Source organism: Tigriopus californicus, chromosome 3 (genome assembly GCF_007210705.1).
Source record: "Tigriopus californicus strain San Diego chromosome 3, Tcal_SD_v2.1, whole genome shotgun sequence".
In the NCBI taxonomy this organism is placed as follows: Eukaryota; Metazoa; Arthropoda; class Copepoda; order Harpacticoida; family Harpacticidae; genus Tigriopus; species Tigriopus californicus.
Window position 1 is genome coordinate 3,397,054 of NC_081442.1, and position 27,744 is coordinate 3,424,797.

The 27,744-nt window shown below is 44.4% G+C and overlaps 7 protein-coding genes and 1 long non-coding RNA gene across 8 annotated transcripts in view; 4 read left to right on the plus strand and 4 right to left on the minus strand.

Moving 5' to 3' along the window:
- LOC131877852 (microfibrillar-associated protein 1-like) overlaps window positions 1-1,218 on the plus strand; it is a 2,070-nt gene extending 852 nt beyond the window's left edge. Inside the window, exons 3-5 of the mRNA XM_059223665.1 lie at window positions 45-291; window positions 365-808; window positions 885-1,218. Of these exons, the coding sequence (XP_059079648.1) occupies window positions 45-291; window positions 365-808; window positions 885-1,148 (955 nt within the window). The 3' untranslated portion in view covers window positions 1,149-1,218. The remainder of the gene's footprint in view (window positions 1-44; window positions 292-364; window positions 809-884) is intronic.
- Window positions 1,158-2,575, minus strand: LOC131877854 (ubiquinone biosynthesis monooxygenase COQ6, mitochondrial-like). The gene has a single exon (XM_059223668.1). The coding sequence runs from the start codon at window positions 2,489-2,491 to the stop codon at window positions 1,211-1,213; it is 1,281 nt and encodes a 426-aa protein (XP_059079651.1). The 5' UTR covers window positions 2,492-2,575; the 3' UTR covers window positions 1,158-1,210.
- Window positions 2,576-3,395: 820 nt separating this feature from the next.
- LOC131877858 (baculoviral IAP repeat-containing protein 5-like) lies at window positions 3,396-6,156 on the plus strand (the record flags this gene model as incomplete). Its single annotated transcript, XM_059223676.1, is given in 4 exon segments — window positions 3,396-3,552; window positions 4,471-4,692; window positions 5,511-5,635; window positions 5,954-6,156. Coding segments are annotated over 4 exon segments (522 nt in total). The 3' UTR covers window positions 5,976-6,156.
- LOC131877856 (uncharacterized) lies at window positions 5,418-7,415 on the minus strand. Its single transcript, XM_059223672.1, has 5 exons — window positions 6,999-7,415; window positions 6,690-6,935; window positions 6,478-6,625; window positions 6,162-6,335; window positions 5,418-6,079 (listed from the first exon to the last, which is right to left on the minus strand). Exons 1-5 carry the CDS (start codon window positions 7,301-7,303, stop codon window positions 5,873-5,875), a joined length of 1,080 nt encoding a protein of 359 aa, XP_059079655.1. The 5' UTR covers window positions 7,304-7,415; the 3' UTR covers window positions 5,418-5,872.
- A 1,477-nt stretch (window positions 7,416-8,892) lies between these two features.
- LOC131877848 (uncharacterized) lies at window positions 8,893-11,538 on the minus strand. The gene has a single exon (XM_059223661.1). It carries the CDS (start codon window positions 11,430-11,432, stop codon window positions 9,114-9,116), a length of 2,319 nt encoding a protein of 772 aa, XP_059079644.1. The 5' UTR covers window positions 11,433-11,538; the 3' UTR covers window positions 8,893-9,113.
- Window positions 11,539-11,558: 20 nt separating this feature from the next.
- LOC131877847 (uncharacterized) lies at window positions 11,559-14,519 on the minus strand. Its single transcript, XM_059223660.1, has 2 exons — window positions 13,670-14,519; window positions 11,559-13,608 (listed from the first exon to the last, which is right to left on the minus strand). Exons 1-2 carry the CDS (start codon window positions 14,162-14,164, stop codon window positions 11,650-11,652), a joined length of 2,454 nt encoding a protein of 817 aa, XP_059079643.1. The 5' UTR covers window positions 14,165-14,519; the 3' UTR covers window positions 11,559-11,649.
- A 4,719-nt stretch (window positions 14,520-19,238) lies between these two features.
- On the plus strand, window positions 19,239-19,557 carry LOC131877860 (uncharacterized). Its single transcript, XR_009372919.1, has 2 exons — window positions 19,239-19,342; window positions 19,432-19,557. It is a non-coding gene; the product is annotated as an uncharacterized LOC131877860 (long non-coding RNA).
- A 1,684-nt stretch (window positions 19,558-21,241) lies between these two features.
- LOC131877851 (uncharacterized) lies at window positions 21,242-25,599 on the plus strand. Its single transcript, XM_059223664.1, has one exon. It carries the CDS (start codon window positions 23,112-23,114, stop codon window positions 24,633-24,635), a length of 1,524 nt encoding a protein of 507 aa, XP_059079647.1. The 5' UTR covers window positions 21,242-23,111; the 3' UTR covers window positions 24,636-25,599.
- Window positions 25,600-27,744: the final 2,145 nt, after the last annotated feature.

Below are 27,744 nucleotides of genomic sequence, written 5' to 3' on the forward strand. Positions count from 1 at the left end.
GGCTTCCTCTCAAAAAATATGACTTATATCCGATCAACATGCAGGGATGATTCCTCTTCCAACGACGATGATGAACTGGATGAAGAAGCCATTCAGCGGCGGCGAGAACTGATGCGGCAAAGAGCCTTGGCCAAGGCTCAAATTGGCATTGGTCAAGAGGAGATCATGGACAAAGAGGAAGAAAAATCCGCCAGCGAAGAAGACGATGAAGAGGAGACCACGGAAGAGGAGACCACCGACTCGGAAGGCGACGAAGGCGCTCGCCTCAAACCAGTGTTTGTCCGTAAGAAGGTCAGAAATCCAATATCATTGTAGACCAAGTCTGAATGAGTTGCTGGAGCGAAAACTTAATGCTCATTTTCAGGATCGTTTGACGGTTCAAGAGCGAGAAAAAGAAGAGGCCAAGGCTCGCCAAGCCGAACGGGAAGCGCTAGTGGCGGCCGACCATCGTCGTAAAAACACCCTAAAACTGGTCGAAACACTGGTGAAGCAAGACGTCGTGGAACGAAAGGCCAAGGACACGGATCTTCAAGGCCTGAACGAGGTCATCACCGACGACGAAAACGAGGAGTTGGAGTACGAGGCGTGGAAGCTCCGGGAACTCAAGCGGGTCAAACGGGATCGAGAAGAGAAGGAACAACGCGAGCGCGAGGCCGCGGAATTGGAACGCTTGAGAAATATGACCGAAGAAGAACGCCGACAAGAGCTCAAGAGCAACCCCAAGGTCATCACCAACAAGGCCAACAAGGGCAAATACAAGTTCATGCAAAAGTATTACCACAGAGGCGCCTTCTTCATGGAGGAAGAGGTAAGACAATTATTATGCCAAATTTGATGAACGAATGTATAGCATCATAATGCATTACCACCCGTGGCTATTACAGGAATCGGTCTACAAACGCGACTATTCGCAAGCCACGCTCGAGGATAAGTTCGACAAGACCGTGCTCCCCAAGGTGATGCAGGTCAAGAATTTCGGTCGCTCGGGTCGAACCAAATACACGCATCTCGTCGACCAAGACACCACCCAATTCGAAGCTCCCTGGTCTCAAGAATCCACGCAGAACCTCAAATTCCAAGTCCAACACGCGGGGGGCATGAAACCCGTCTTCGAGCGGCCAAGTGCCAAGAAGAAGGACAAACACTGAGGACAGGGGGAGAGGGGGAGGTCATCAATATATTAATCGGCGTCTGGATTCAATAAATGTCATTAGTTGGCGAAAGACGCTAGCAATTTCTGCACTGACGGATGGGCTTGGACCACGCCCAGACCGAAATTTCGCGCGGCTGCCACCACCGGATTTTGACTACCGTATATTTTTTGCAAGAAATCGATGCCCAACATCATGGGGACATTGTATCGTTGTCGATCCGTTTCGTAGGCCAATAGACTACGGTAAGTGGCAAAGCGTTCCCCATTCAGGACGCTAGTCTCCAAGGCTCGTACCAGAGCCCGCACATCCCCGAAGCCCAAATTCACCCCTTGTCCGGCCAAGGGATGAACTCGGTGAGCCGCATCCCCAATCAAGACCTGACCGGGAGCACAATATCGACTAGCATGACCCAATCCCAAGGGAAAACCCGCCAATTGCGAAAGCTGACTGAATCGGGGAAACGGGTCGGACACCACCGGGTAGGGACGTAAGGCCTCTTGCAATGCGGCCAACACCACGGCGGGTGGACTTTTCAACATGTTTTGAGCTTGATGACTGGGCAAAGTCCACACGAGTGACGATCTGGTCTCGGAGAGCGGCAACAGAGCTACCGGGCCCCCGGGTAAAAACTTTTGCCAAGCCATGTTATTGGGTATGGGCTCAGCCAAACTTAAAAGCCCAACCACGCCGAATTGATGGTAATTCCGGCTCAGATATTGCTGACGGGTCATGCTTTTCCGGACGGTGGAATTGACCCCATCAGCGCCAATTAAAAGCGAAGTGCTCACCGACCGACCATCGCTCAAGGCCAGGTCCATTTGGCCCCGGGCTTGGTTGTATTGGCCGCTTTTTAAGCCGCTGTCAAAGACCACCCGCACATGACCGGGACTTTGTCGGATTTTTTGACTCAGGGTATGGACGACTAAATCGTTTTCCAGAATGTAGAAATGGCCTCGATCCGGTTGATCGGACTGAAATGTGAGTAAACTCTCGGGGGTGGCCTCCCAGACGTGCATGCCGTGGACGGTTTTCATGCGGCTGGCCGTTAACGGGGCCCACACATGGATGTGTTGGAATAGATCCCGGGTCGAGTTATTGAGGGCGATGACCCGATTGCCGTAGTCCTCGGGTAAATGGTAAGGCCGATCCGGACCATTTTCCAGGACCAGCACGCTTTTGGATTGGAGCACGGGCGAGCTTTGACAGGCGGCGGCCATGGCACACCCCACTAAGCCCCCGCCCGCGATCACTATGTCGTAGTGGGCGTGGGTGGCCAGGCAGCGAAGGCCGCCCACCCGTCCACGGGGCACCCGCCCGGCCAATTTCGGAGCAAACATGGCTGGAATCTGAGTTCTGGAAATGAGAATTTTGCCGTCAGTGTCTCACTTATTTTTGACCAAACCCCGTTTAAGAGGTTGTGTGAGTACTTTTGGTTACTCAATGGCCCCAAAAATGGACATCAGTGAAGAGCGATCTAATAACAATGCCTATTTGTGTCCAGCTTATTACTGAACCTTATCACTTACATGGACGTAAAGTGGCTTATGCTACCTGCAAATTTTCTGTCGGTACAACATATGTACAATAGATATCCTTGGGTTGGCGTCATGCATCTGGATTTCACGAGTCACGGGTTTTATGACAGGCTGAGCAATTTCTGAATAGATCAAAATCAAATTGTGGTAGCGTCATAGATATCTTTGCTAAGTTTTGCTCTACAAACTGAAAATACGTATCAAAAGAGGCCTGTGGGATCGAAATACTGTGAGTCTACTAAGATTGAATACACTTCACTGTTCGACTGAATCTGGTTTTTCAGGGTATCTTTGACTGCCTAATTGATCTGTCAGAACTCAGATGATTAATTCAGAAAAGGTCTTTCTGTTGAAGTGCAAATGCCTCGTTCAAAGGCCAAAATACTTGGTCTCATTCTTCTTCCAACTTTCGTTGCATTCTCATCGGAGTCTGTCACCCTTGGGCTTACCCTTCAATACTTAAATAACGTAAACTCGACGAATCTAATTTCATATATATTAATATATGTACGTCAATGTACGTCATCTTATTAAAAGCGGGTGGTTATCGGATTGTTTAAGGCTCTGACCTCTGAGACCTGCCACTTTTTTTTAGCAGGCCAAACGTGGTCACCCTTGATCGCGGCAAATTGTCCACAAACATTTGAAACGATTTTGGGGCGAACCCTGGAATTTGTCTCCAAAGTGTCATCCAATCCATCGATCTGATCATGGCCCCGCGTAAAGCCAATCAAGCCAAGGTGTTCTACACGGAGAGTCTGATGGGTCGAGTGGATTTGGTCATGGCCTTGGCCCCCGTGCGCACTCAATCCTTCGAGGATTGGCCTTTTGACGAATCGGATTCACCTTGTCGACCCGACAAGGTAACAGACTAATCAGTAATCACTCTTGAGGAATGAGATTCTCGCTTGATTCAACTCATATCCGTGATCACGATTATTACCGGTTGTAGGCCTTAATCACATAATAAGCCAATCGTGCCTGTTTTTTTGAAGGATTGTATGTAAATGTCTCAATAAGTTTACAGTTTTAGGCCGGGCTTGGTTTGTCCACGTTGATAGAATTAAGAGCGGGCAGGTAGACTAGGCTGATTGGAACCAGAGAAAAATGAGGGATGTAAACTAACAGTAACGGAAAGCCTTTTTTTCTTTCCTTTGACAGGAGTCACAAATGTATTAAGAAAATAGAACATCAGTGTTGATTGAAACGAGCGCTTTTCTGCTCGCTCAGGCCATAGATTTGAGCTCTGAAAGAAGAAAAAAAAGATTGCCGCACCATGAGCACACTTGCTATAATTCCTCCCTCTTAAGGATTTGGTTGAGTTGATACATTCGAATGATTACTAAAATCTTAATCCTCGGTTTTTTTTTTGTAAATGCGGACGAAAACCTCTCAAATTAAATATTTCTGCTCGGTTTTGAGCGCTGGTGGTGAGCCCAGAACCGCACAAATTTTTCTGAAGTTTCAACCTTTTTGCGAAATCACAACCTGTTTGACTTATTTTCTTTCACTTTTTTACCCCCTTTCTCGCACATTTACATCGCCTTTTTATACGAGCAGTTCATAGTTTCTTTTAGTTCATCGCCTGGTACAAGACTTATCTAATGTTGAGAAACGAGCTGTTTTTTTAGCCCCATTATTTGATACTAGTATGTTTTCCGCCAAGACTAACTCTTCATAGTTGACCATGATTTGGAAGACTTCCCTTCCGCCCACCTATGTGTGCAAACCTATGCATGGATAGACTTTGAGATTTCAAGGTTTTGATTTGTGTTTGATAGATGTCAGAAGCGGGCTTTTACTTCGTGGGCTATTCAGAAGAGCCGGATTTGGTGCGTTGTTACTATTGTCGGCGTGAATTAGGCGGATGGGAGCCCAATGACGACCCTTGGACTGAACACGCCCGGCGACCTTGCCCCTTCATCAAATTGGGCAAGAAACCTGAACAACTCACCGTGGAAGATCTTTACCGACTCGAGGATGAGCGACTAGCCCATATCTTTGTGAGTATCCCAATTATTATATCGATCAATGGAAGCTTTCTGTCGTTTTGAAAATCGCCCCTCAATTGAATTGTGATTGTTAAAGCTCACCACACCCTTGATGAGTTAGATGTCGCTACATGCATATACTGAATGAATTATCACTACAAAAGCTTTAAGTAAATTAGCTGAATGTAATCTCTATGCCAACTATGTGAGGCGCAAATGCAAAGCCAATGTGAGAGAAGCTGTTGAGCACCCTCGGGGGAGGGACAATCTTTAATTTTGGTCGTGATTTCAAGTCCATTTTGGTTAATTCCTGGATTAACAATCAACTCGCTGGACGTAAGCCCTTGTCACCAGACACGAAAGTAAACAGGTGACTTGCAACATCCCTGAGGGCCAGTTCCCCTACGAATCCACTGCTGGCTGGGTGCCTTGTTTCCGTCCCGTCCATTTTAACGATAAAAGAAAGATATCCTCATAATGCTCATTACACACGTTCCATAGGAACCAACCCTCTTCAAAAAGCCAGTGGACTCGCACTCAAATGATGAAAACAATTTATTGAATCGAAGTGGTAAATTTTAAATTATTGAAGTTCTATGGTTGTCTGGTGCACTTACCATCTATTGGTGAGTTCTTAACAAAATAATTTGAGAATAGAGTTTTAAAAGAATCATCCATAACCCAAAAACTAGGGTTGCTTTTCAATGGATTTTTTATTTTAATACCTCGAAAAAGGAGTTTGCAGTGCACAGTACATCCAATCACACTTAAGATTCCACTTGAAATAAGGGTTTCAATGATAGCAATTGATCTTTCTTCATCGGATGTAGATGACCCAATGTGAGGCCAAATTAGAGGAATTAAAGGAGACGGGCAAAAGCGTTCGAGACAAAATCATTGGGCTGCCCAATTCCACAACCAACGCCAAACAGACGCGATCCAAGCGAAAACGCAAGTAAGGCCATTTATTTGGATTCGATCGAGTCCAAATTCCCTTGGAGACTCCTCAGCGTATCAAAAAAGTCTTTTTGAAGTCCCTCGTCGTGCAAGTGCCCACCCTCTTCGTGGATCTGACGGATACGCCTCTTGAGGGATCGTAACTTCTTCTTGCACTCTAACTCTTTCAACTTAAGCTGTTGACAAAATCAGAGACCCGACAGTGAATAATTTTCTAATCCCATCTTTTCATGTTTTAAAACACAATAAAATCACAAACGCAAGCACTTACTTCGCGAGAAATCCGCTTCCTCTCGTCCAATTCTCTTTCTTTCAGGTCATTGTTGGCCTTCAATTGAGCTTGTTTCATCTTTGTCAAGGTCAAAAGAGCGATATCATTGTCCATGGCACTCTGAAGCTTCTCATATTCATCATCAAACGTGTGTATCCGATCCAGAAATATCTATTGGACACAATTCATTATTTACTCTTTAGGAACCTCGATCCTTCCAAGCAAGCAAATATATTAATAAGTAAACACTTGCCGAGTTCTCCAAGTTCAGTTCAACGGCATGAGATCCATGCTGGTTATGTTGCTTGACCTGCGACCATTGCTTTTGGAGCCAGTCCAATTTCCTCTTCAATTTGGCATGCTCGAAACGCACGGGTCCCATATCCTCCTCGATGTAAGCCAACGTTTTCATTTGATCAGCCACATCCTGCAATAAGAAGAGAGAGAGGTCCATCGATTGGCTTGTCAAGTCCTTGTGTTCCTTCTCCCTGCATTGATTGAACTATCCCCCACTTAGATATTGATTGGTTCTTTTCCGACTCAGTTATAAGTGAACGGGTTGTTATTACCTTGGCAGTCACCGTTTTTCCCGTAGAAGATGGGGCCGTCGCTGTCGCTCCATCGGTCTTGAGAACAACCATCTCTCTCTCAAGCGAGGCAATTTCTCGACGAACTCGATTCCGTTGGACGCTAATCAGTTCCATGTTGGTTTGAAAACTACAGAAGAAAAGCGGTGTACTATTAGTAAGGGATAGCCAGAAAGATGAGTGAGGTGGTTAACCTAATGGTTTCCTGGTCCTTTTGACTGGTCAATTGCTCGATCCGTTTAAGCACTTGCTGATACTCATCCTTCAAACTCGTCTGACTTCTCTCGTGATCACTGGGGAACATGTTCATTTGATGCTTCCGGAAGTATTGAGCAATGTTCACTTGGGCTTGGATGTTTCGTCTTCGGATTTCGCGTCGTTCCTTCTGGTAGTGGTAGTATTTTTCCAATAAATCATCTCGCCGAGCTTCATTTATATGACTGGAACGAAAAGTGACGTGTTGTTATTGCCATTTTGTAATTTTATTTGACAAGTTGACAAACCCTTCATGGACTTCCGATTGGGACAGTGTGCCCAGGCTTTGCGTTCGGGATAACCCGGCCGATTGGGATTTGTCGACTGAGTCCTTACTTTCGTCTAGAAGTAGCGGTTTATCCGACTTAATGGACACTTTTTCGTCTTCGTTGCCTAATTGGTAGAGTTTCGATGGCACGCTCGAGGACAGGGACAATTTGACGTGATCTCGTTGCGAGAAAGATCCAGGATTAGGAGTTCGGGATCTTGGAACAGGAGAGATCCGGGATTGGGTCCAATTGGAGGGATTTGATCTCCGCCGTAAGTCTTCCATTTTCTTTTCCTAGAATGTCCCACTGAAGGATTTCTACCGGCCGACTGTTGACATTACGTATACTTGTTTAATCAATAAGAGACAAATTCCGTCAAGAAGGAAGTGTGAGCAATGAGTACCTGAAACAATTTGCCAAATGATGAATATTTACTGTGTACATATTTCTGATGACAGTTTAATTTCATGTTTTTCCGGACTCTTAGCGATCCTGAGAATGGGAACCCCCAGCAATTCGGGATGAAAAACTTCTAATGCCAATAACAAATTGTCGGATCTGGTTAGCCTTTAAACGTAATTGGAATTGTATTGTGGTTTATTCTTGCGATGCATGAGCATTTGTATCGTTGCAGTGATTAAAAGAAAAGTGATGCGGGTGTAAATGTTGATCACATATTTGGCATATGCATGTTTCACGTGAAAAAAAGATAAAAGACGGGGTTTTGGCAGAGGGATTTGTAGAATGAATCAAGGGCTACCCGAACTATTAGCGAGCGGAAGGTAGGGTTTCACGGGAGGGACCCAATTACGCAACTCCTCCAGAACCAAGAGGGTAAATCACCCAGTCTACGCCGTTCTGGTACCCCGGGGACTTGAATAAAGAGTGCAAATTGGGCGCCGGACAAACCTTTCCCCACCTTTCCGAGAGCCCCCACCCGATTCGAAACCGGAACCTTTAACCAGGACTCAAAGGGTATTGATGTGGTACGTTGGTCAAAAAATCGTTTAAATTAGACTTAAATCGTGCTAGAGGATACGCCTACGTATTCCTTACGAATTTTGGAAGGAAGTAAATTTTACAATTAGGGGGCCCGAGAAAGAAGAGAAATGGACTTCATTGTTCGAACTAGCCTGGATTCTCGAGGACTTGAAGGTGCTCTCAAAACGCACATTAAGCCTCTGCGGTCACTAGAATTGACCCTAAAAACTGGGTTGGGACAAAGCTAGTATATACTTTTGACGATATATGGGAGCTATCACATATCTCCCTTAATTCTCTGAGTGCTGTACAGTCCCAACCTTTTCCTAGTCCCTCCCAATACTAGTAAAACATCTTTGGACTTGCTCGAGCTTTTGCAAACCTGCTGAACTAACTGAAACATATTCAAGATGTGGCTGACCAATCGACATCAACAGAGTTAGCGTAGTGATACTTTCTCTGGACTTAAACATCTGATCAATACCATCATACGTTTGGAAAGCTTCACCCACTATCAGCTAACTGGATATGCTCATCGTAGTTTCAATGATCTTGAATTTGAGATATTTATTGTGCTAAAGTCTTTTTTACATTCCCCCAAAGGCTATGAATAAGAGGTTTCGTCGTAGCGAAACCAAAAGGTTCCAAGAGGCAGCTAGTCTCTTCCCTCTCCCGGAAAGACAATTATTCATTGTCTTCCGTGTAGGTCACATCGAAGCCCCAACGACCCACCCTTTCTTATTTTCCCCCTTCCGTGGTCTTACTTTTTTACCATATCATTGGACACTACACCAACCTTATCCTTAACACGTGTCTGTTCGATCTTCAAGACTCCTATTCGTAAAAGTTCTTACTCACTTCTCTCCAAATCACTAATCCAAATGTCGTCCAAGGTAAGACAGTTTATTTATTTGTCACATAGACGAGGGGGAGTAGATTTTTTTATACGCAGTTAAGAAATCATGATATCTTCATTTCACCTCAACAGAGATTCATGTCAACTCTGTTACAATTCTTCTGGTTCGTTGACTCAAGAATATTTGGCTGTTTTAGGCAAAAAAAAGGCGCAATGATGGAATTGAATTAGCCCTAAATACTGGTGATAAGCGCTTGTTAAGACCCCGAATGTTCGGGATGACTGGGTTTAATGACCTCGGCCAGATTGAGCATGGCTTCATCGGACACGAAATCGTTGATACTTGCCACGCGTCCGTGGACTCCTCCATGAATTTTCATTTCATGTTGACGGAGATTGCTTTGGTTGTTAAAGTTGGATGAACAGCCTTCGTAGCGACAAGCAAATGGTCGACTCCGAATGTGCACATTCATGAGATGATATTTCAGTTTGTGCTTTACAATGAATCGTTTGGCACATTTCTTGCACTGGAAGGGTAAATCCAGTTCGGTTTCATGGGTTGTCTTGAGGTGGGATTTGAGATTCTTCTCCAACTTGAACGTCTTTCGGCACTGTTCACAAGGAAATTGTGCAGACTCGGTCGATTTCGCATGTTGTGTCTTCCCTCTCCTGTTCTCTGACTTGGTTGCATTTCGATGTTGTTCCAAGAGCTCCTCGCCTCCTCCATGGAATCGCCCCAAGTGATGCTTGAGCTTAGAAAAGCCTTCAAAGTCCTCCATGCACTCCTTGCACTGAAACATCTTGTGCATGTTTTGCCGATGCGTCTTGAGCTTCTCGGCATTAAAGCAGAGCTTCCCACACTCATCGCACATGACTTTCTTGTGAACACTGACTTTATGGCGTTCCATGGCATCCTTCGATCCAACCCACTTGCATAATGAGCATTGTTCCACTTTCCAACCAGAATGAACCAGTAAATAATGCCGTTTTTTCTCATCAAAGCTCATCTCGCCCAACTGGCAACTACACTCCATGTTCTCAATGGTGTGCTTCCGTTTGTGCATGGCTCTCTCAGTCCCATGGGCGTTTTCTTGGATACTCTCACCGCAGATATCACATGTGAAGGTTGGCAGTTTTCGCGGTAGATCTCCTTCAGTGGCCAAGAGGGTTTCGGCCGTCTTCTTGATGTAGGTGATCCTTTTCATTCGGAGATAGCGGTCAATGATGTGATCGCTCCGCGGGATTTTGGACCCCTGAAGCCCGCCACTCCAAACTAAATACAAGACTCGTGTTAAAACCGAGCTAAACAAATCTGAGTCATCTCGGATGAACTGAATCTGTCGGCATTCGACGCCAAGTGTATGAATGCAAATAAGCACCACGTCATGGTACAAGCTTAATGTAGGCTGCAAATCAATATTCCAGCCGGTCTTGGGTAAAGTGATGGCCTGATAGGTCATGGAAGGTGCGGCATAAGCCGCCAACAATTGCCGATCTTTCAACTCGTCCTCAAGCTCTCTTCTCGTGGCTTTGTTGTACAATCGTTTCTGCAAGTCCGAAGTGTTGCTCATGGGAGTTTTTCCCGCTTGTCGCCGTAATAGGTGAGGTCCCGAGAGTAGATCAGCTTCACTCAGTCCGAAGACGTTAGAGAATACATGGATTGAATCATCAAATTGCTTGGCCACATCATTAGGAGTGTCTGGTTCTGTCCAGGCTAAAGGTTTGCCAGTGAACCCGAGCTCATCCTCATGTATACCCATCAACACGTGGAAGGAGTCCTTGATGTGGGTCAAGTTCTTGATCTCACTAAATGACGCCTCTACCTTCATTGGTGGAATGCTTTCCGTGATCTCCAAGGTACCTTCCCGACTATTGATCATAGATTTGAGAGCCTCCACACAAAGTGATTGTTTCTTTTGCTTTTTTCTCCATGATGGTGATTTGTTCTCTGCTCTTGGAATGGTTTTTTTTCGCCGCTTTAATCCTTGATGATCTTCTTCAAAATTGCTTGAGAACCCCTGATCGGTGGCAGTCTCAAACAATATAGAGTCCCAAGCATATTTCAATTCAATGGAGCTTTGCGTGTGTATTTCTCGGAATTCGATCGGCTTCTTGGGTGTTGTAAAATTATGCTTCACCCATTTTTGACGCCGTTCTCCTTTCAAAGGACGATTTTCTTCCAATTGCTCCACTTTTCGGATCATTGAAATGCTCTCGAAGTCAAAAGGAATACGAAAAAATGCAAGAAGATCGGGATCGCTGTCATCCCAATCCGGCTCCTTTTTGGAGCAAATATTTTGGTAAATTGAATCTAGAAATCGCTTGACGTCTTCATGGGAGACGTCGGGCAAGTAGATTTGATCCGTATCCTCGCATAACACTTGTTGGAATACACCTGAAACCGATTCCAACACAAGTTTATGGCATCCAATGCCTTCGGTATAATCCGAATTATGTCCATAGCCAAAAAATTTCAAGTCAGTAAACACACTTCGGTTGTAGAAATCTTGAATTGCGTCAAACACAGTTTCGGAGGGATTTGAAGCCAATTCATAGCTCTTTGCTTTAGAATCCATCCTTACATACGTAAAGATTTGAGAACCACCATTACTAACTTATTTCGTTCAAAGAGCAGTTGAGAGTGAACGCTAGCTTGGTGAAAAGAGAGGCAAGAGGAACAGACCACAAGAACGACCGATCTACAAAAGCAATCATGTCAGGACTCAGGACAGAGGAGGGGAAAAAGGCGGGAATCTTTGAAATGGTATAAATGTGTCTATATTTAGTGCATTGTTAAATCCATTCAGTCCGATGATTATAAGAGGTGTGCACTACTTCCGCGAGTGTGAACATCATTTCATCAGACACGTAGTTGTTGATGCTGGCCACTTTGCCCATGAGCGCTCCGTGGACTTTGACCTCGTGTTGTCGGAGATTGCTTTGATTGTTGAAGTCAGATTGGCAGTTCTCATAGCGACAAATGAAAGGCCGGCTACGGATGTGCACGTTCATGAGATGATACTTCAATTTGGGCTTGTCGAAGAACCTTTTGCCACACTCTTTGCATCGGAAGGGCATGTCTTCCTCGGTGCCGTGATTGCGCTTCAATTGGGACTTGAGACTCTGATCGAATTTGAAGATCTTGCCGCATTTCTCGCAAGGAAACACGCCTTTCTCGGGAACCTTGGGGTGTTTTTTCTTCTTGCTCTCGGGTTTGACCTTCTCTTTGTACATCTCGAGAAGCTCGACATTCTCCGAGTGGAACCTCCCAATGTGATACTTTAGCTTCGAGAAGCCGACAAACTCCTCGAGACATTCCTTACATTGGTACATCTTGTGCATGCTTCGTCGATGACTGCTTAATTTCTCGGCATTGGAGCAAAGTTTTCCACATTCGTCACACATGACCTCGCTATGCATGGCGGCTTTGTGTCGCTCCAAGGCTTCTTTGGAACCCACCCATTTACACATGGGACATGGTTCCACGTTCCACCCTGAGTGGAACAGGATGTAGTGGCGCTTCTTATCGTCAAAGCCGGATTTGTCCAATTGGCAGTTACACTCCATGTTCTGAATGATATGCTTTCGTTTGTGCATGGATCTCTTAGTCCCATGGGCGTTTTCCTGGATAGTCTCTCCGCAAATGTCGCAGGTGAATGTGGGTAGCTTTCTAGGAAGATCTCCTTCGGTGGCGAGGAGCTTCTTGGCCGTCTTATTTCTGTAAGTAATCCGTTTCATGTGCAGGTACTTGTCGATGATGTAATCATTTCGTGGGATCTTGGATCCTTGTAGGCCGCCACTCCAAACTAAGTAGAGAATCCGAGTAAGGATCGATCCAAACAAGTCGGGATTATTCTGCACAAAATGGATTTGACGACACTCGATAGCGTGCTTATGAATACTGACTAATACCACATCATGAAACAAAGACACATGAGAGTGCAGGTCAATGGTCCAGTCGTTAAGGGGGATGTCCAGTTCCTTAAAAGTTCTTTGAGGTCGGGCATGCGCTTGCAAGATCTCGGGATCTTTGAGCTCGTTCTCCAGGTCAAATCGAGTCGATTTATTAAACAATCGCTTCTGAATATCTGAAATGTAGCTCATGGGAGTCTTGCCATCCTGTCCATTTAGCAAATGCTGCCCGGATATCAAATCGGCCTCGCTGAGCCCAAACACGTGGGAAAACACATTCACGCACTCGTCGAATTGTTCCACCACTTGACTTGAAGACTCTGGCCTGGTCCATGCCAGAGGTTTGCCCTCAAATATCTCGTGGTTGTCCCTGATCCCAATGAGCACATGAAACACATTCTTGACTCGCGTCAGGTCTCGAATGTGGTTAGAGGATGCGGCCGCCTTCAGAGGAGCACTGGTATGACTTATAGATAGAGTTCCTTCCCGGTTGATGATTTGGGCGTGAAGGGCCTCCACACAATACACACCTCTCTCCCCTTTTTTATTGACGAATTGCATATTCTTATGCATGGTGTGGGTTCGTTTGTTGGCGCTTTTAGCGGCGGATTTCCGACTCTGGACTCGACTCTTCTTGGTGGGAGCGTTTTCATCCTCATCAAAATCCTCGTCAAGGTCATCATGGTGGGAATCTTCATGATGTCTAGCTTCTTCGGATTGTACCAAATCGTCTTTGAGAGCGGCCTCGTAGTCAAAATTTGGATCAATCGACTCGTCTTGGAGGCTGGCAAGGGCTTCATCGTCGATCTCGAGGTTATCCTCACGGTTAGTCGAACAATCCTAAACATGGAAATCTGAAGGTTTATCTAATTTCTTTTTGAGCTGTTACTAGAGAACTTACTTCCGTTGTATTCTTAGATGACCCAGTGCCCACTTTGAAAATATCCAATGCTGGTTTCGAAACCTTTCTTGATTTCCTTTGGGTTGGTTGGGTTGCCAGTTCTTTGTCTGACTTGACAGACACTTTGACTTCGGGAATAGCTATCCATTTCCCAATATCTAAAGGTATGGTCCATAGTTGAACAATACTCTGATCACAATCCTCCCAAGTTGGATCCAAGTCCAGGACCAGTTTCTCATAAATTGCATCAATGAATCCTTTCAGATTCTCATGTGGTACATCAGGAAAATAGATTTGATCCGTTTCTTCTTGAAGGATCGCTTGAAATAGACCCGACAGAGATCCTAGGACCAATTTGTGACAACGAATACTGTCCGAGAAGGATTTGTCGTGACCGTGGCCAAAAATATCTAGATCAGTGAATGTTCCATGATCGTAAAATGTCTTAATACTGCTGAAAAATGTGTCTTGGTCGGTTTGAGAACACCAATCCATGTCTGAACGAGTGGATATTTTCAATGACAACTCATATACAAACTCGATTTTACGACACTCTCACGAATTTAACCTCACAACTTGAAGTTAGAAACTAAGATCAATGATTGAGGATGCTTGTTGGGACGCTTACTGCATCTACAGGGCTCGGGCACTGATGTTGGGAGCCCAGGAAAAGAGCGGGAATGTTTGAAGCTCAGATAATGTGATCATCCCTGGAGTCTGATGTCAGACGTCAAACCCACTCACTTTTATTAATAGTAGGAACTAGTTATCGCTCTTTCATAACAAGAACCGAGTGCCCTAAGGGAATAGAGTTGGAATATGAAGTACCAAGACTAATTTTTGGTTCCGATGCATTAGGGCTAAATGTAAGCAATCTGGAATGCAGGAGCAAGTTGAACTGAAAATGGTGCTCAAAAGCTGGTTGAAAGCAATCCTTTCTCGAGATTTCCATAGAAATAAAGTCACCACATTTGTTTAGTTATTTAGTTGCAATGCTATCGATCTTGAATGGTTGGCCATAAAGACGAGAAATCGTATATCCAATCAGTAGAATAGACAGTGTTCCATTTATTACGTATTTGGCCGTTATTGCAGTAGGGCAATAATAGTTAGTAATCTTAAGGGAAGAGAGTTTCATGCATTTTTATAATGTATAAAGTCAAAGCACAATACGTGCCATAATAAAAACGTAAAATTCTCAAAGCTTATGTTTTAGCTTACTAAAAATTCAGCAAATTAAAACGAACCCATTTGCTAGAATGTTCAGAAATATGATGTTTTAAATTCATCATCACGACCCTTACTCAGCCTTTGTTGCCTGATCGTTTTGTATTTCCAACCACTTAACTCGTTTAAATTGTCCATAAAACAAAAACTGGTAAAAACCATTGTGTTAACGCTTGGTGAGGAGAAGAGGCGTGCAGTTTCGTATTATGTGAGAGGTCTCTTGGTTCGATACTCCTCCCAGACTTTTCTCAAATCAGCTTTTAAACGCTAACCAGAACCACACATCCAATACAGACAATGATTGCGCTTATCGGAACTCTAAACTAACCCGCCGACCCTTGGGCACAAAAACCATGGAATTGATACCCTAGAAACAAAAAGGCGTAAAAGATTAAAATCTATAAAATGCTTTAACTGAAGTGGCGGATGAAATTTTGATACTCTAAAAATCAAGTTGTAAATGAATTCACCTAGCAACTTTTGATGCATATTTTTTTTTTATGTGACTCTTTAATGAACCAGTGGTGCACTATTCGAATGGCTAGAAGCCGGAAAAACACTGATGTTCTGTCCCCAATTTCTCTGTAGAATGAATTGAATGAATCCAGGCATGACTCGAGGAGTTAGAAATACATCATCTGCAACTAAATTTGAACAGAAGAGACATGATAATGGGTAGTAGCTCAGACAAAGACATGTCTGAAGGTTTTGTTTATTGAGAGTGCTCCGTTTGTTAACATTCAAAACTGCTGTAAAAGGCCTGCCCATCAATTATGCCTCATCCCAAGATTACGATGCCTTTTGGCCAGGGTCAATTGCACCCTCTGTAAAATACACACATTTCACGCATTACGTCAAATGGGAGCCTAATTCATTTGACTTTTCGTCCTCAGGGAGCGATGCGACGGGCTAGAAAATTACATACTTGAAACACCCAATGCAATTGTGTTGGCAATCATGTGTTTACCCCGTTACATAACATCCGCTGCTTTAACCTTGGCCATAAATTGTGGTTGCAGCAATTTATGACCACCTTTTACTCGCTACAATATTCTCTGCGAAGAAGAGAAGGATAACAGATCCACAGGAATGGACTGCATATCTGGTGAAAAGAATTTTCAATGTCTCTCCTGTCACCCCATTAATTGAAAGCATTGCTTATTTATTTCAACGTTGATGACAGGCCAGTGAAGACACGATCGAGGTCTGTTTCCATACGGCTGACAACATACAAAGAATACAAGTCAAGAAGTGACAGAACTGTCCCCATTCTCATGTTCACGAGGCGATCTAGAATCCAGGCGTTATCTTCATTTTTTGTTAATATGTCCAAACCTCTCACGGCTTGTGATCTTCACGTAAGGTAACGCCATTAAATCCTCAAAGAGCCTCGCTCCCCCACACTACTACACTACAAAGGTATGCTCTGCTCGGTGTCTGACTCATAATGGAAATACTAGCGAGCCACTAGCGGATTGTGATTACTCGCTTCCCATTACTCAGAGGGTGAGGAAACTGAAATGAAACAACCCCTTGCAAGTGAAATGAAGGCTGATAGACCGCTGGTGGTGGTGGTGATGTTGTTGTTCTTGTTGCTGATGATGGTGGAGAAGTTCCATGCGGATAAATCGGAGAATGCTAATTTTCTTTGCTTGAGAGAGCTAGGAAAAAGCTGAAACCTGAAACAATTTCAGAGAGATGACTAGAACGGACGGAGTGAAAGCGTCATGATGCAAAGATGAAATGGCCTCTTCTCGGTTGAGAGAAGAAATTTTATGTGGTCAAAATAGGTTTCATTTCTATTTCTGCATATTTTTTCACTCATTTTTTCCCAGGAGATATTCATACAGTAGGAGTAAACAGGTGCAAATAAAAGTTGAAACTTCAACTACTAAAAGCAAAAATTAAGCAGCAGAAAGTCAGCAATTGAAAGGAATGAAATGTAACTTTAAGCTTGCAAATAGACCAAAACCAGTGCAATGTACTATTCAGATCATTTATTAGAGTGTTAGAAAGACAATGGACTCTAGTACTTTCTGTGCTTATCGTTTCAAAGCCCAGGTCTGGGAACTCAAATCCTGGCATGCTGAAGTGTTGTTGTTATTGGCGCCGAAAGTCACATTTGTGGGATTGCTAGACTCCATCTGGGTGTTCCAAAATTGATCATGGCGGTGTATTTTTTTCTTTTTATGACTTTGCTCACAACAAAAGGTCGATTTTGGGGATTTTTTCTGAAAAGGGAAAGGAAAAGATCTCTTTTCAGATTCTAACTAATATCTTTGCCGCTAATGGATTGACGAATTGTTCCCGTTCTTGAACTAATTGAAGCTTAATGGACGTCAGCTTCAACTTTTCTCCTTTGACCTGGAAGAGATGTGCTTTCAAGTTTTCGTTTTCATTTCTTGAATAAAACGAGGAAGACCAAACAAAGTTATCTGGTCGTGTCGAAAACACATTAGGTATTCCAGTCCTCCACAGACGGTATATACAATACACATCCCCCACAAATCATCATCTCAATGGCCTTCTCTCCATCCAAGAACAACGCTCTAACCCCCATTATGCAAGAATTCATCATGAAGTTCCAACCTCATCCTGGTTGAAGCAATTTCCTTAACTCAACCTAGCTTGCCAAATGGATCTCGAATTTTTGCTCTCAGTGCATATTGCTTGCCAAGTGGAATCAAGTAGCCAGTGGCAAAGCTTGCTGCAAGTAATTGCAATGCATGTTTTGGCATGTTTCCTTCATCGAGGTCGAAATTAGCTCGCCAGCTTGATGACGAGGATTCGGCGAAATGACTTCCAATTCGCCCCTCTCCACCCTCAGAGTTAAAATGATTTGTGTCTAGTATTGAACCAAAGAGCCCTTTCACTGAAAATAGAGGGTGGAGCTGCAATGGTTTTGAATACATAATAATCCTTAGGATGGCGTTCTGTCATGCTTACGATCGACCATTGAGGCCAGTCTTTTGAAGACGAACACAAATCTTACCATTGGATGGGTTTGATGACTTGCTTTAGCTTTTCGTCATGGTCTCTTGCAGCCAATCCAATAGATTTGTCTATTAGTCCCACCGCAAATCAATTTCGTCGCCCTTCGCCGGACTTGTTTACGTTGCCAGTTCGATGGTTGAAAGCGTTGAAAGTCCCACAGACGCACTGTTTAATCGAAACTGCCGATGTGCCTTACATGATTGGTAAATGGAAACCTAACCCACTTGCCATCCAAACAAACAGACGTATCTTTCGCTTGATCTTTCTCGTTAGAGAACGGACCTTTGAATTCAATTTGGTCCTGGTTTTTAACGAGATATTTCTCGCCTCCAAATCATCTTCGATGCCCTACAAACGCCTCTTTCTCAGAAGGCTACTACAATACCCCCTATCTTTGTCGTTTCGGAATTTGACGAGGCGTTCAAGATTAGGAGCGATGGTCGAGGTCTCCCTTTTAGGCATCATTTTTTTTTACCATTCGACACAATTTCTAGCACACGTCTTGAACGAAGTGTTTTTGTCTTAGTTCAAGAGAAACGAGACCAGCCAAGTCTGTCGGAATAAGGCAGGATTTCCGTGGCGGTTTTCGCTACATAAGCGAGTTTCATTCCGGCAATGCAAGCAAGCAGTTTTCTATCGCATTCCTCAATCATGACGCATCACTGGCATCTCACCATGATTAACATCAACCTCCGGACTGAGTCGTCGACCGAAGTACGATTCAGCGAGAGTGCTCCTGTCAGCCTAAGAAACTCCCGCACTGCTCTGTGCTTCTTTTTTTGCGGTGTCACCTATGAGGAAACTCTATGATGTTCACGTTCTGTCTGCTCCATTTTCTAGCCTCCACTGACTGAACATGTGTGCAGTATTTAGGACTCAGATCCCAGGTCGTCTTTGTAAGAACGGCTGTAGGTGCTATTAGGTCAATGAAAGTAGAACTTAAAAGGGGTCCGAAATCCTTCATGTGAGTGTATTGTTCGGTGGGTTCGGGTTGGAAAGGGACAAGTAGATATCAATCATGACCTTTTCAGGACCCCGAAATTTCAAAGATCCAAAACGTGATATGCGTGATAGAGATTTGTTTTGGGTTTATGGGCATCCATCGATCTTGGATGGCAGAACTCCCAACTCATTTGACGTTCGAGCATGATGAAGTGATCAAGTCATCATCAAACTTTTCGATTCCTGAACAAAAACGAGTCAACATATCTGGCCAATCAAGCCTATAAAATTGGCATAAACAAAAAGGACTACCGTAAATGTCAAAACATCGGTGGGTAGAGGCCAAAAACAAGGATTTGAAATACTGTGATGTCAATAAATACTGTTGATAAAATTGGATCTCGTTAAAACACCCATCAGAAATCGTGGATAAACACTTGTTTAAGGTTGTTAAAAGGTCTCTCAGATATTATTCAAAACAACTGCATTTTGGATTGTAAGCCCTTCAAGGTCACCAACTTTAAAAGAGAGAGAGAGAGACTGCTGTACCGTACATCCGTATTCAAAACAACTGCATTTTGGATTGTAAGCCCTTCAAGGTCACCAACTTTAAAAGAGAGAGAGAGAGAGAATCATTAAAATTGCCTCCTGTTAAAACTTAGAGGATGTTCAGAGAAACTTCAAACTCCCATCTACTACATCACGTCATGAGCCATCAGCCATCACTGAACTAGTTGAGACGAGAAACGAGACAGAGGGAGTCGTAAATTTGATTGGCCCTCATTTCCACAGAAATTGGAAGGCGTGCAGGCTTAGATCTATCTAATAAAAAGGGAGCAATAAACGGTTTTGAGCTAACATATCGCTCTCTTATGTTATTCATTAGCGTTATTTTCAAATTGGCAGTTGGCAAATTAGTCACGTTATCGTTGTAATGTTATGTAAGAGGGCGGTCATTTATTTTTTGCACCCGAAGTCGGCTTTTCCCCGAAGAATGTTTTGTCTAGTCTCAAATCCTTTTATCCGCCCCAGGGGGAAATATTACCACAGAGTTGCCCGGCTATTTAAACATTATGTAATAGCCTGAAGTACCTGAAATAATGGTGGCTCTCTCGGTTAGTTGCAACTAAGCCATTCGTTCATTGCCAAGACAAAGATAATGGTTGTCAAGATCCAGTCATTTTGACATGGACTATCCAAAGATACTCTAATGAGATTTGAATAATGAGCAATCTCGCGACTCTGATCGGCGATCTGGCTTAGGCGAGAATCAGAACCTTGAATTTTTGCCGTCTATGAATCGGCATGACAAGATCAAGATTATGTTCCGAATAGAAGGGCCTGTAAAGCTCGAGATTCGATCTTGAGGTGAGAGCCGTTCAAATCGGATCAAATCAATGCCTTGACGTAGAGTCGAGGAAAGGTTGCACATCTAAATGGACTTCATGAAGCGAGGATATTGATAAATGGCATACAAATACCCTGCTTCCTTTGTGAAAGAGAATACATTTTCACAGGGAGGTCACAATGTCAGATTGGATTTCCTTGATTTCTTTCGTTCTTCTCGCACTTATCGCTTGTGATTTTGAAACTCATCATTGAATGATAAGAGAATTGAGCACTTAGTTTTGCCGTTTAGGAGAAAAACTGCATTTTCGTCTCCCCGACCAAAGCTAGGTCATCCGAGAGTGAACTATGATCCCTTCATGAACGGCTTTTCCCCCTCCATTTGAAGTATGGGACAAGTTTGAGTAGTTTGCTCGCAGCAGTCCCCACTCAAGTTTCTCCATTCAATTTGCTCGCCTCTGAGCTTCATTCACATCTTTGTCCAACTCTGGGAACATTTTACCACTGATGCGAATCTGTTGAGGGGGATGAGACAGGGGTTTCCAAACAAAAAATACCCAAATCAAAGCCTTCGCATTCCTGCAGAGAATGCTTCTTCATGTTCATACGAATCAGAGGGGGTTGTCAACGCTAAAGACGTCATTGTAAGACTCGCATTTATACCTGACACGGACAATGGATCATAATTGTGGAGAATATCAAGTTACATGTGGCGTTGCACTCGATAGGAGACGGAATCTATCAGTGCCACGATCTTGCTCTCTAGATCTGTGTTTTCTCATTTTTGCCAGTCTGTGTACATTGTACTTGTGAGTAACTGAGTGTGCATGAGAGTCGAAAAAGAGTCCCGGGGTGGGCAACAGCCGGGCCATTCCCTCTCCAACACTCTCCACCACCATACCCTCTACAACTACATACATGTACTACTACTATTCCAGTGATGTAAGAGAAGTAACATGCCGCCAAGCCAAAGAGATGATAGCAACAACGATCAGGGCAAACTGGCTTTGCTCACTCACATCCATCCTTAGTAGAGCGGTGAGCCACCAACACGAGCAAGAGCGGCTTTTTTCTGCCGGACTCGTCGTTGTACATCACCGTCTTTTCAGGCTTGTCCAGCTGTTTGAAGATTCATCTCTCTCTCTCTTTCTCTTTCCCTCCAACTTGTCTGCACCACATGCAATTCTGAGGCTTAGCTTTGCAGAGGAGAAGTTTTCACACTGTGGAGTCGGATCCTTCAGAGACATGGGGGAACGAAAGAGAGGGAGATGAGTGAGTGTGGGGCGGTTCACCCGGAGTTTACTTTTCTGCCAGGCTATGGACGAGCGGGTGTGAGGGAGTGTGTGCTCAGCTTGTTCATGAGTGCTGGCTGAGAGATTGGCTGTTCAGTTAACTGGTGTGGTTCATGTTTTTGGAGGGCCAACATCAGTCTGTGATCAGGATTTTCCAAGAGCGCAGGAAAATCATTTGGGCTCTGGCTGTAACTAAAAATCAAGCAGTGTCATATTGTCGGTGGCTAATCATTATGAAAATTGTCATACTCCACATGTTGGATGTATTCTCTCTAGTCAAGCGGTTCGTTATCAAAATCGACTCTACCCCTAAGCGGTAGTTTGACCACGAGGAAAAAGTTGTCAAAACTTGTGTGTGACAATAAGCCTTTGAAAGGCTTCCTTTAGTTTAAGCTTGACACACCAGAGCGTTGACAAGGGATGGGAGAACCTGCTCTTGGAGTAATGTTGGCTCCCCTTGTACAACAGTCATTATAAAAATGTCTCGGAGATCTCCACATAAGCAAGTGAAGTGCAGTTAGTGTTTCATCAACGAGTTCATAGCGGACCAAAAGCGGCTGGTTGGTAGCGTCCTCAATCGACCCTAAGCACAAGCTCTTGTTTGTTGTGTTGTGATCCCACAACAGAGGAAAGCCGCGAACCAAGGTCGTAACTTTAAATCAAGGCCCTATCGCCAGATTGAATTACGCCCTTTCCACCAAGCTTCGTGTCAAGCCCTAAGTCCTCGAACATTCATATTAGAGTCACAGCGAAGCTGGCACTTGTGGCTTATATCTCGTTGCTCTCATTATCAGGCGGAGCCTTCAACGCCCGACCAATCGTTAATGCCTCTCATTACTCCGATTTTGGTCCAAGCGCGTGCTGTCAGACCTTTTGTTTGAGTTCGGCTTCATAAACTACACACTCCAGCAGTGTAAGCAGTAAACACGAAACACAGACGGGGGAAAAAACTACCGATGACTTTGGCATACCCTCTGACAAGTTGAGTTGCTCTCCAAGCTATTGGCTTTCATGGTGCAGCCTTTGCGACCTCTCCCCTTTCTCCGAGCCCCCCGGTCGGTTGTGTCCTCCGTGGTCTTTCGTCCTCTCTTCCCTTGAGTCTTTGGCGGCGTCCCTGCATAACCTCTGCTTCTTGTGTTCCCTGTTCACCTCCTCCTCCTCCTCCTTCTCCTCCTCCCACAACAAGCCTTGTTCCTAGGCCAGTTCCATTCCACTCCCTAGTTCAATAAAAGAGAAAGGACGGACAAGCATATGAAGTAAGCAGCTGCTTCGAGGCTTCAAATGGAATAGGCGACAAGTCTGAAAGGAACTGGGAGACGACGAGGAATAAGACGAAGTGATCTAAGGAGTTGGGGGGAAAAAGTCGCCGTAGTTGGCAAGAAGACGAAAATAGCTGAATTCCCCCTTCCCGCTATCCAGGTCTAAGAGCTCACTTGCGCTTATTCAATTTTCCAAGGAGCTGCTGGCTGCACAAGTTTGTGGACTAGAGAGGCACAAAGGAGCGGCCGGTAATAAAAAAGGAACAAGGAAGATTGCGATTTTTGTGATAATATCGAAGTAAGTCATCGCCAACGGCCTACGGACGCCGAAAAGCGGGTTCCTGGTGAGTCTCGAAGCTTCTGCGCCTGACACCAATCAAAATGTGCACCGTGCTCCAACAGCATTTAAACCAAACCAATGGGTTCGTGGGCGACCTCTCTGGCAAAGAGCCAGTGTCCTCGACACCACACCCATCCTCTTCCATGGGAGAGTATCGTTCTCGGACCTTGTCACCTGTGAGCAGGATGCAACCCAACACCTACAGCTACCTTCAGGATCTTCCCAATCTCAAACGCCCTATCGATCCCTATGATCGAAAGATTTCCACCCCGACAATGCACTTCCACATCCCATCTTGTGATCGCGCCTCAAGGCAAAGTGGATCGTCGTACATCAATCAACTGATGGGAAGACGTTCGAGGTCACACTCAAGGACTGGGATGCGAGTCCTAGTGGAGCAGATCCAATCCAGCACCCCCCGAGCCCGATCGCCCCACATGAACAATGAGGAGCCCATCAATCTCTCCCATTATCCAGATGGCCGAGCACCGGAAGAGAATGAAGAGCGGGAACTGGCCATTGAACGGGATGATTTCCCAGCTCCTCCATTTGCTTACACGGATGCTAAACGACGTAGGCATTTTTCAGAGCCAAGCCGGCAAGGCTCGTCACGAGAGTCGACTCCCGTCATTTCCAGTGATGAAGAGGATGAAGAGGAGTTCCATGACGAGAAATTGGAGAAAAATGAGGCCGAGTTGAAGAAGATCGAATCAGGGATGGGCAAGGTCTTTTTGACCGAGCTTGCTGTTGAGAAGGAAAGGCGAAAGAACCTCAAGCACAAATTGGTTGATCCTCGGAGTGCCGCGCGCACCCCGGCAGCCAAAAAGGAGCCGCACTACCGGCTCCGGTATGAGTCCCCTATTAATGCATCTCCATCCAGAGTCGCCGACCACCTTCGTCCTTGGGACGACGAAGTGGACGGTATCATGTCCAGGCGATCCAATCCAACCACACCTTTCCTGCCACAAACGCCAGCTCCGCCGGGACGGGTGGTCTCGCCCATCAACCCCATTCGACCCGGGTACACCCAAAAAGCCAGAACACTGCCATCCCGGTTCTCCCCGGTGTTGGGCTACGATTCTGGCGGTGAGGGCAGTGCCGGCCCCATCGGTGATAAGAACTACAGCACAGATTACAGCAGCAATAAGTCGGACAACATGTCCGACAAGTCGGGTGGAGTGACGCGGAGTCCAATCAACGGCTACCACCACCCTGCTCCCCATGAGAACATTCGAATCTCGACCACCTACACGCAAGGGCTACAGGCCGCCACCCCTCGGAGCGCGGGCACGGCCTCGCCCGCCGCTGTGACCAATGGGCATCATAACGGTGACCTCAACCGTTCACTTCCAAACATGTCGCCCTTGCAGGCGCCCAACATATACCCACTTCATTTGCTCTTCACCAACAATTACCGACTCCCCGGCGATGTAGACAGGTGCAACTTGGAGAAGCACCTTTCTGATGCCGAATTTGACATGGTTTTCCGCGTGAGCAGAGAGGATTTCTATAAGTTGCCTTATTGGAAACGGTGCGACTTGAAGCGAAAGTATCATCTGTTCTAACCTTGCAGTGCACTAACGATGATCAAAGTACCCAGCCCACTTGTCATGGACTGGGTGACAACGACGACGACTGTTTCACATACGACAAATTTCTCTCATTCGCCTCTGTCATCTTTGTACCTGTGCCTGTTTCGGCACAGTTCACGTGACAGTTCAGTTATGTTTCTTGGACTTCACCAGCCACAATGGTTCACAGGCATATTCGATGGAAACAAGAATTTCTTGGCCATCTCTGTTTCTTCTCAGGATCAGAATGGACCCAAACAGACGTGTTGGGACGTGGACATTATTATCCCCACGTGAAGTGACAATTTCCAATCTCTAAATATGATTACCCTCTGATTTGCCTTCACATCCCTTTCTTCTCCTTCAGTCTTTTTCGCTCCTCAATCTGCCTTGCGTATTTCATTTTTAAGTTTTAAACTGGATCAAGGAGCGCTTCATTATCCTGCAACTTCAGTTGATTCTACTGCTTTGACTCAATTTGTTTCTGGAAAATGCATTTTGTCGCCATATTACATACAGTAAGTTACTTGGCCGGTTCCAAAAGGTTCAAGATAGAGCAAAATCAGGTTGCTCTTTTTTTCTGAAATTCACTTTGTGCTGCCACCAACAACCAATTATCATTTTTAATTTTTACGCGTCAATCAACCAAGAACTCCCAGTGATAATGAATTAGAAAATCAGTCAAGAGTGCTGATGGACGAGAGGAGATTGGTTGAACGTCGATGATGAAGGTGATTATTGTAATAATCTTGCGGTACTGAAAACAGTTGAAGCAGTAGATTCCATTCCCCATTCTCTTTTTCTCATCTTTGACGATCCTAGTTGCCTTAGACATACATCTCTTTACTGAACAGGATTTGTTTTCTGATTGATATTTGATGATTACGTCTGTTGATTCAACTCAATTATTACCAACAATCCTTGTCTTCTGTCAAATACAAGTTTATTATTATTGCCATCCACGCTGCTAACTCCCGTCTTCAAAGGTACAGAGAGCAAAATTTGTCGGGAAATAAACAACGCCAAAAAGTAGAGAGCAAAAAGCTCGTTCGCTATGTGACCACAAAAATCAGATTGGACGTTTCATCGATCGTGCTTTGGATGGCAAGAACATCTTATTTGTTTAGTCATGGCACTCAAAGTGTTGACTCTTCATAAGTATCCCACCCACAAAGCACATTTAACACACGAGACCCTAACTCACGCTCTTGACAAAGCGAACAGTACGGCATTGTTAGCGAGGCTTCCAAGTTTCAAATTCTTCTCAAATTTGAATTGGACAAAGCTCTAAAACTTATTGATTCCTGATTCAAAACTGACGTGTCTGTTTTGTAATTCAATACTGTGTAGAACCGCCCAAAGTTAATGATAAAAATAGTATAGGTTATCATCCCAAGTCTACTGTAAGGCATACTATACCTTAGGTGTAGTTATGTTTAGCATTGAGGGAGCAAGTTTAAAAAATGAACCTCTGCTGGAGACAACGGTGCCAATTTTGTGTGCTGAGGGCGCCTGTCGTGTCTATTCATGTCTTATATCATGGATCACGTCCTATAGATCTTATCTAGACGATTACATAATCCCATTCAAGGGTTTGATTGAATGAGCGATCACGATTGAGTACGCCACATGCTCGGATGTGTGTTTGTGATTTACGATAAAAAGCTTCTTTTTCTAGTGTAAAGACTGGTGAGAAATGGATCGAAATTTAACAAATTTGCATGCGACTATTTTTGGCCTACATTTTGAAAAATTATCCGTCTCACGTCAAACGGCATTGTGGCTTGAGAATTTGCAATAAATATCCGCCAAGACCGGCGACAGATTACATAATGAACGACATTCCACAATAGGAAAAAATGGAACCGAATATTTGAACTGGGCAATAGCGTTGTCGGAATATGGAAAGCTCCAAATTCCAGACTTGGGATGAAATTGCTCAACCGAAAATACACTCTCAATGCATTTCCTTATCTACAACGTGTACTGTATTCTACAGTGGATCGAAATTCAATTTAGTGTTTCAAATCCCGATTATCTAGATCAAAAGCCTCTTTCACTTCTTAACACGTGATCATGTGAAAAAAGACCTTGAATGAAGAGCTAGTCCATCCTGTCTGCATAGATTCTATGGAAAATGCAGTTCTCATAGGCTCTAAAATTGTTCCATGGTTTGGGGAGCCAATGCATTCTTTGGTCCGAGAGCCAAGGCCATTAGGGGAAGGCCTTGTTTTCATTTGGCCAGCCAGCTTCAAGGTCGTCCATGAAGGACGAACAAAAACGAACATGAGAAGAATTGGAGGAGGTAGAGACGGGTAAAAATGAACCAACAACTTTGGCAATCAAACACACGAAAACTGGCAATTTCGTGCCCTCAAATGTGTAATTCTGCGACGGGACTGAAATTTTGTAATTGACCATTGAAGTAGGGGAAAAACACGAAAACCGACGAAGTGGCAGTGCTTCAAACTTTCGAGGGATGCATAAGCAAGCAGAGAAACAAGCAATGTTTTACTGGGTCTGTTCACGGACTTCTAGAGATGTGGACTGCAAACGGAAGCCAAAAATCAAATCTCCTAAACCGTTCATCTTATTCCAAATAAGCAGTTAATACGACCACAAGATCTTATTGAATAGATGAACTTGACCAAATTTGAGCCCAAACCTACGCATAGGGAACTCAGGAGATATGATCAAAGTTATGTTGTAAACCATACATAAAATTCAAATTTTCGGCCTGCTCTTGGTCAGCTGCATTGGCTTTTGACACCATATCTTTGATACAATGCACTTCACAAATAAATGATATAAAAAATGACCTACCTTTAATTGCATCGATCTACGTTTATTATTTTGTTACTTTAATTTGAAAAGGGGCTCAGAGCTGCTATGACTAAGAGCAAGCCGATTTGGCGGGAAGCTCGTTCGCAGTCCATATTTCTAGAAGTCCGTGGTCTGTTTGACAAATGAACTCAATTGGGGCTTCTGCTTTCTTAGTTAAACGAAATGGATCGGCCATAGCAAGATCATTCATAATCTGCTTGATTGTTCTCTTGGACAGATGTCTACTTGCTTTCATAGTGACTTTCCGGAAAGGTTAGCA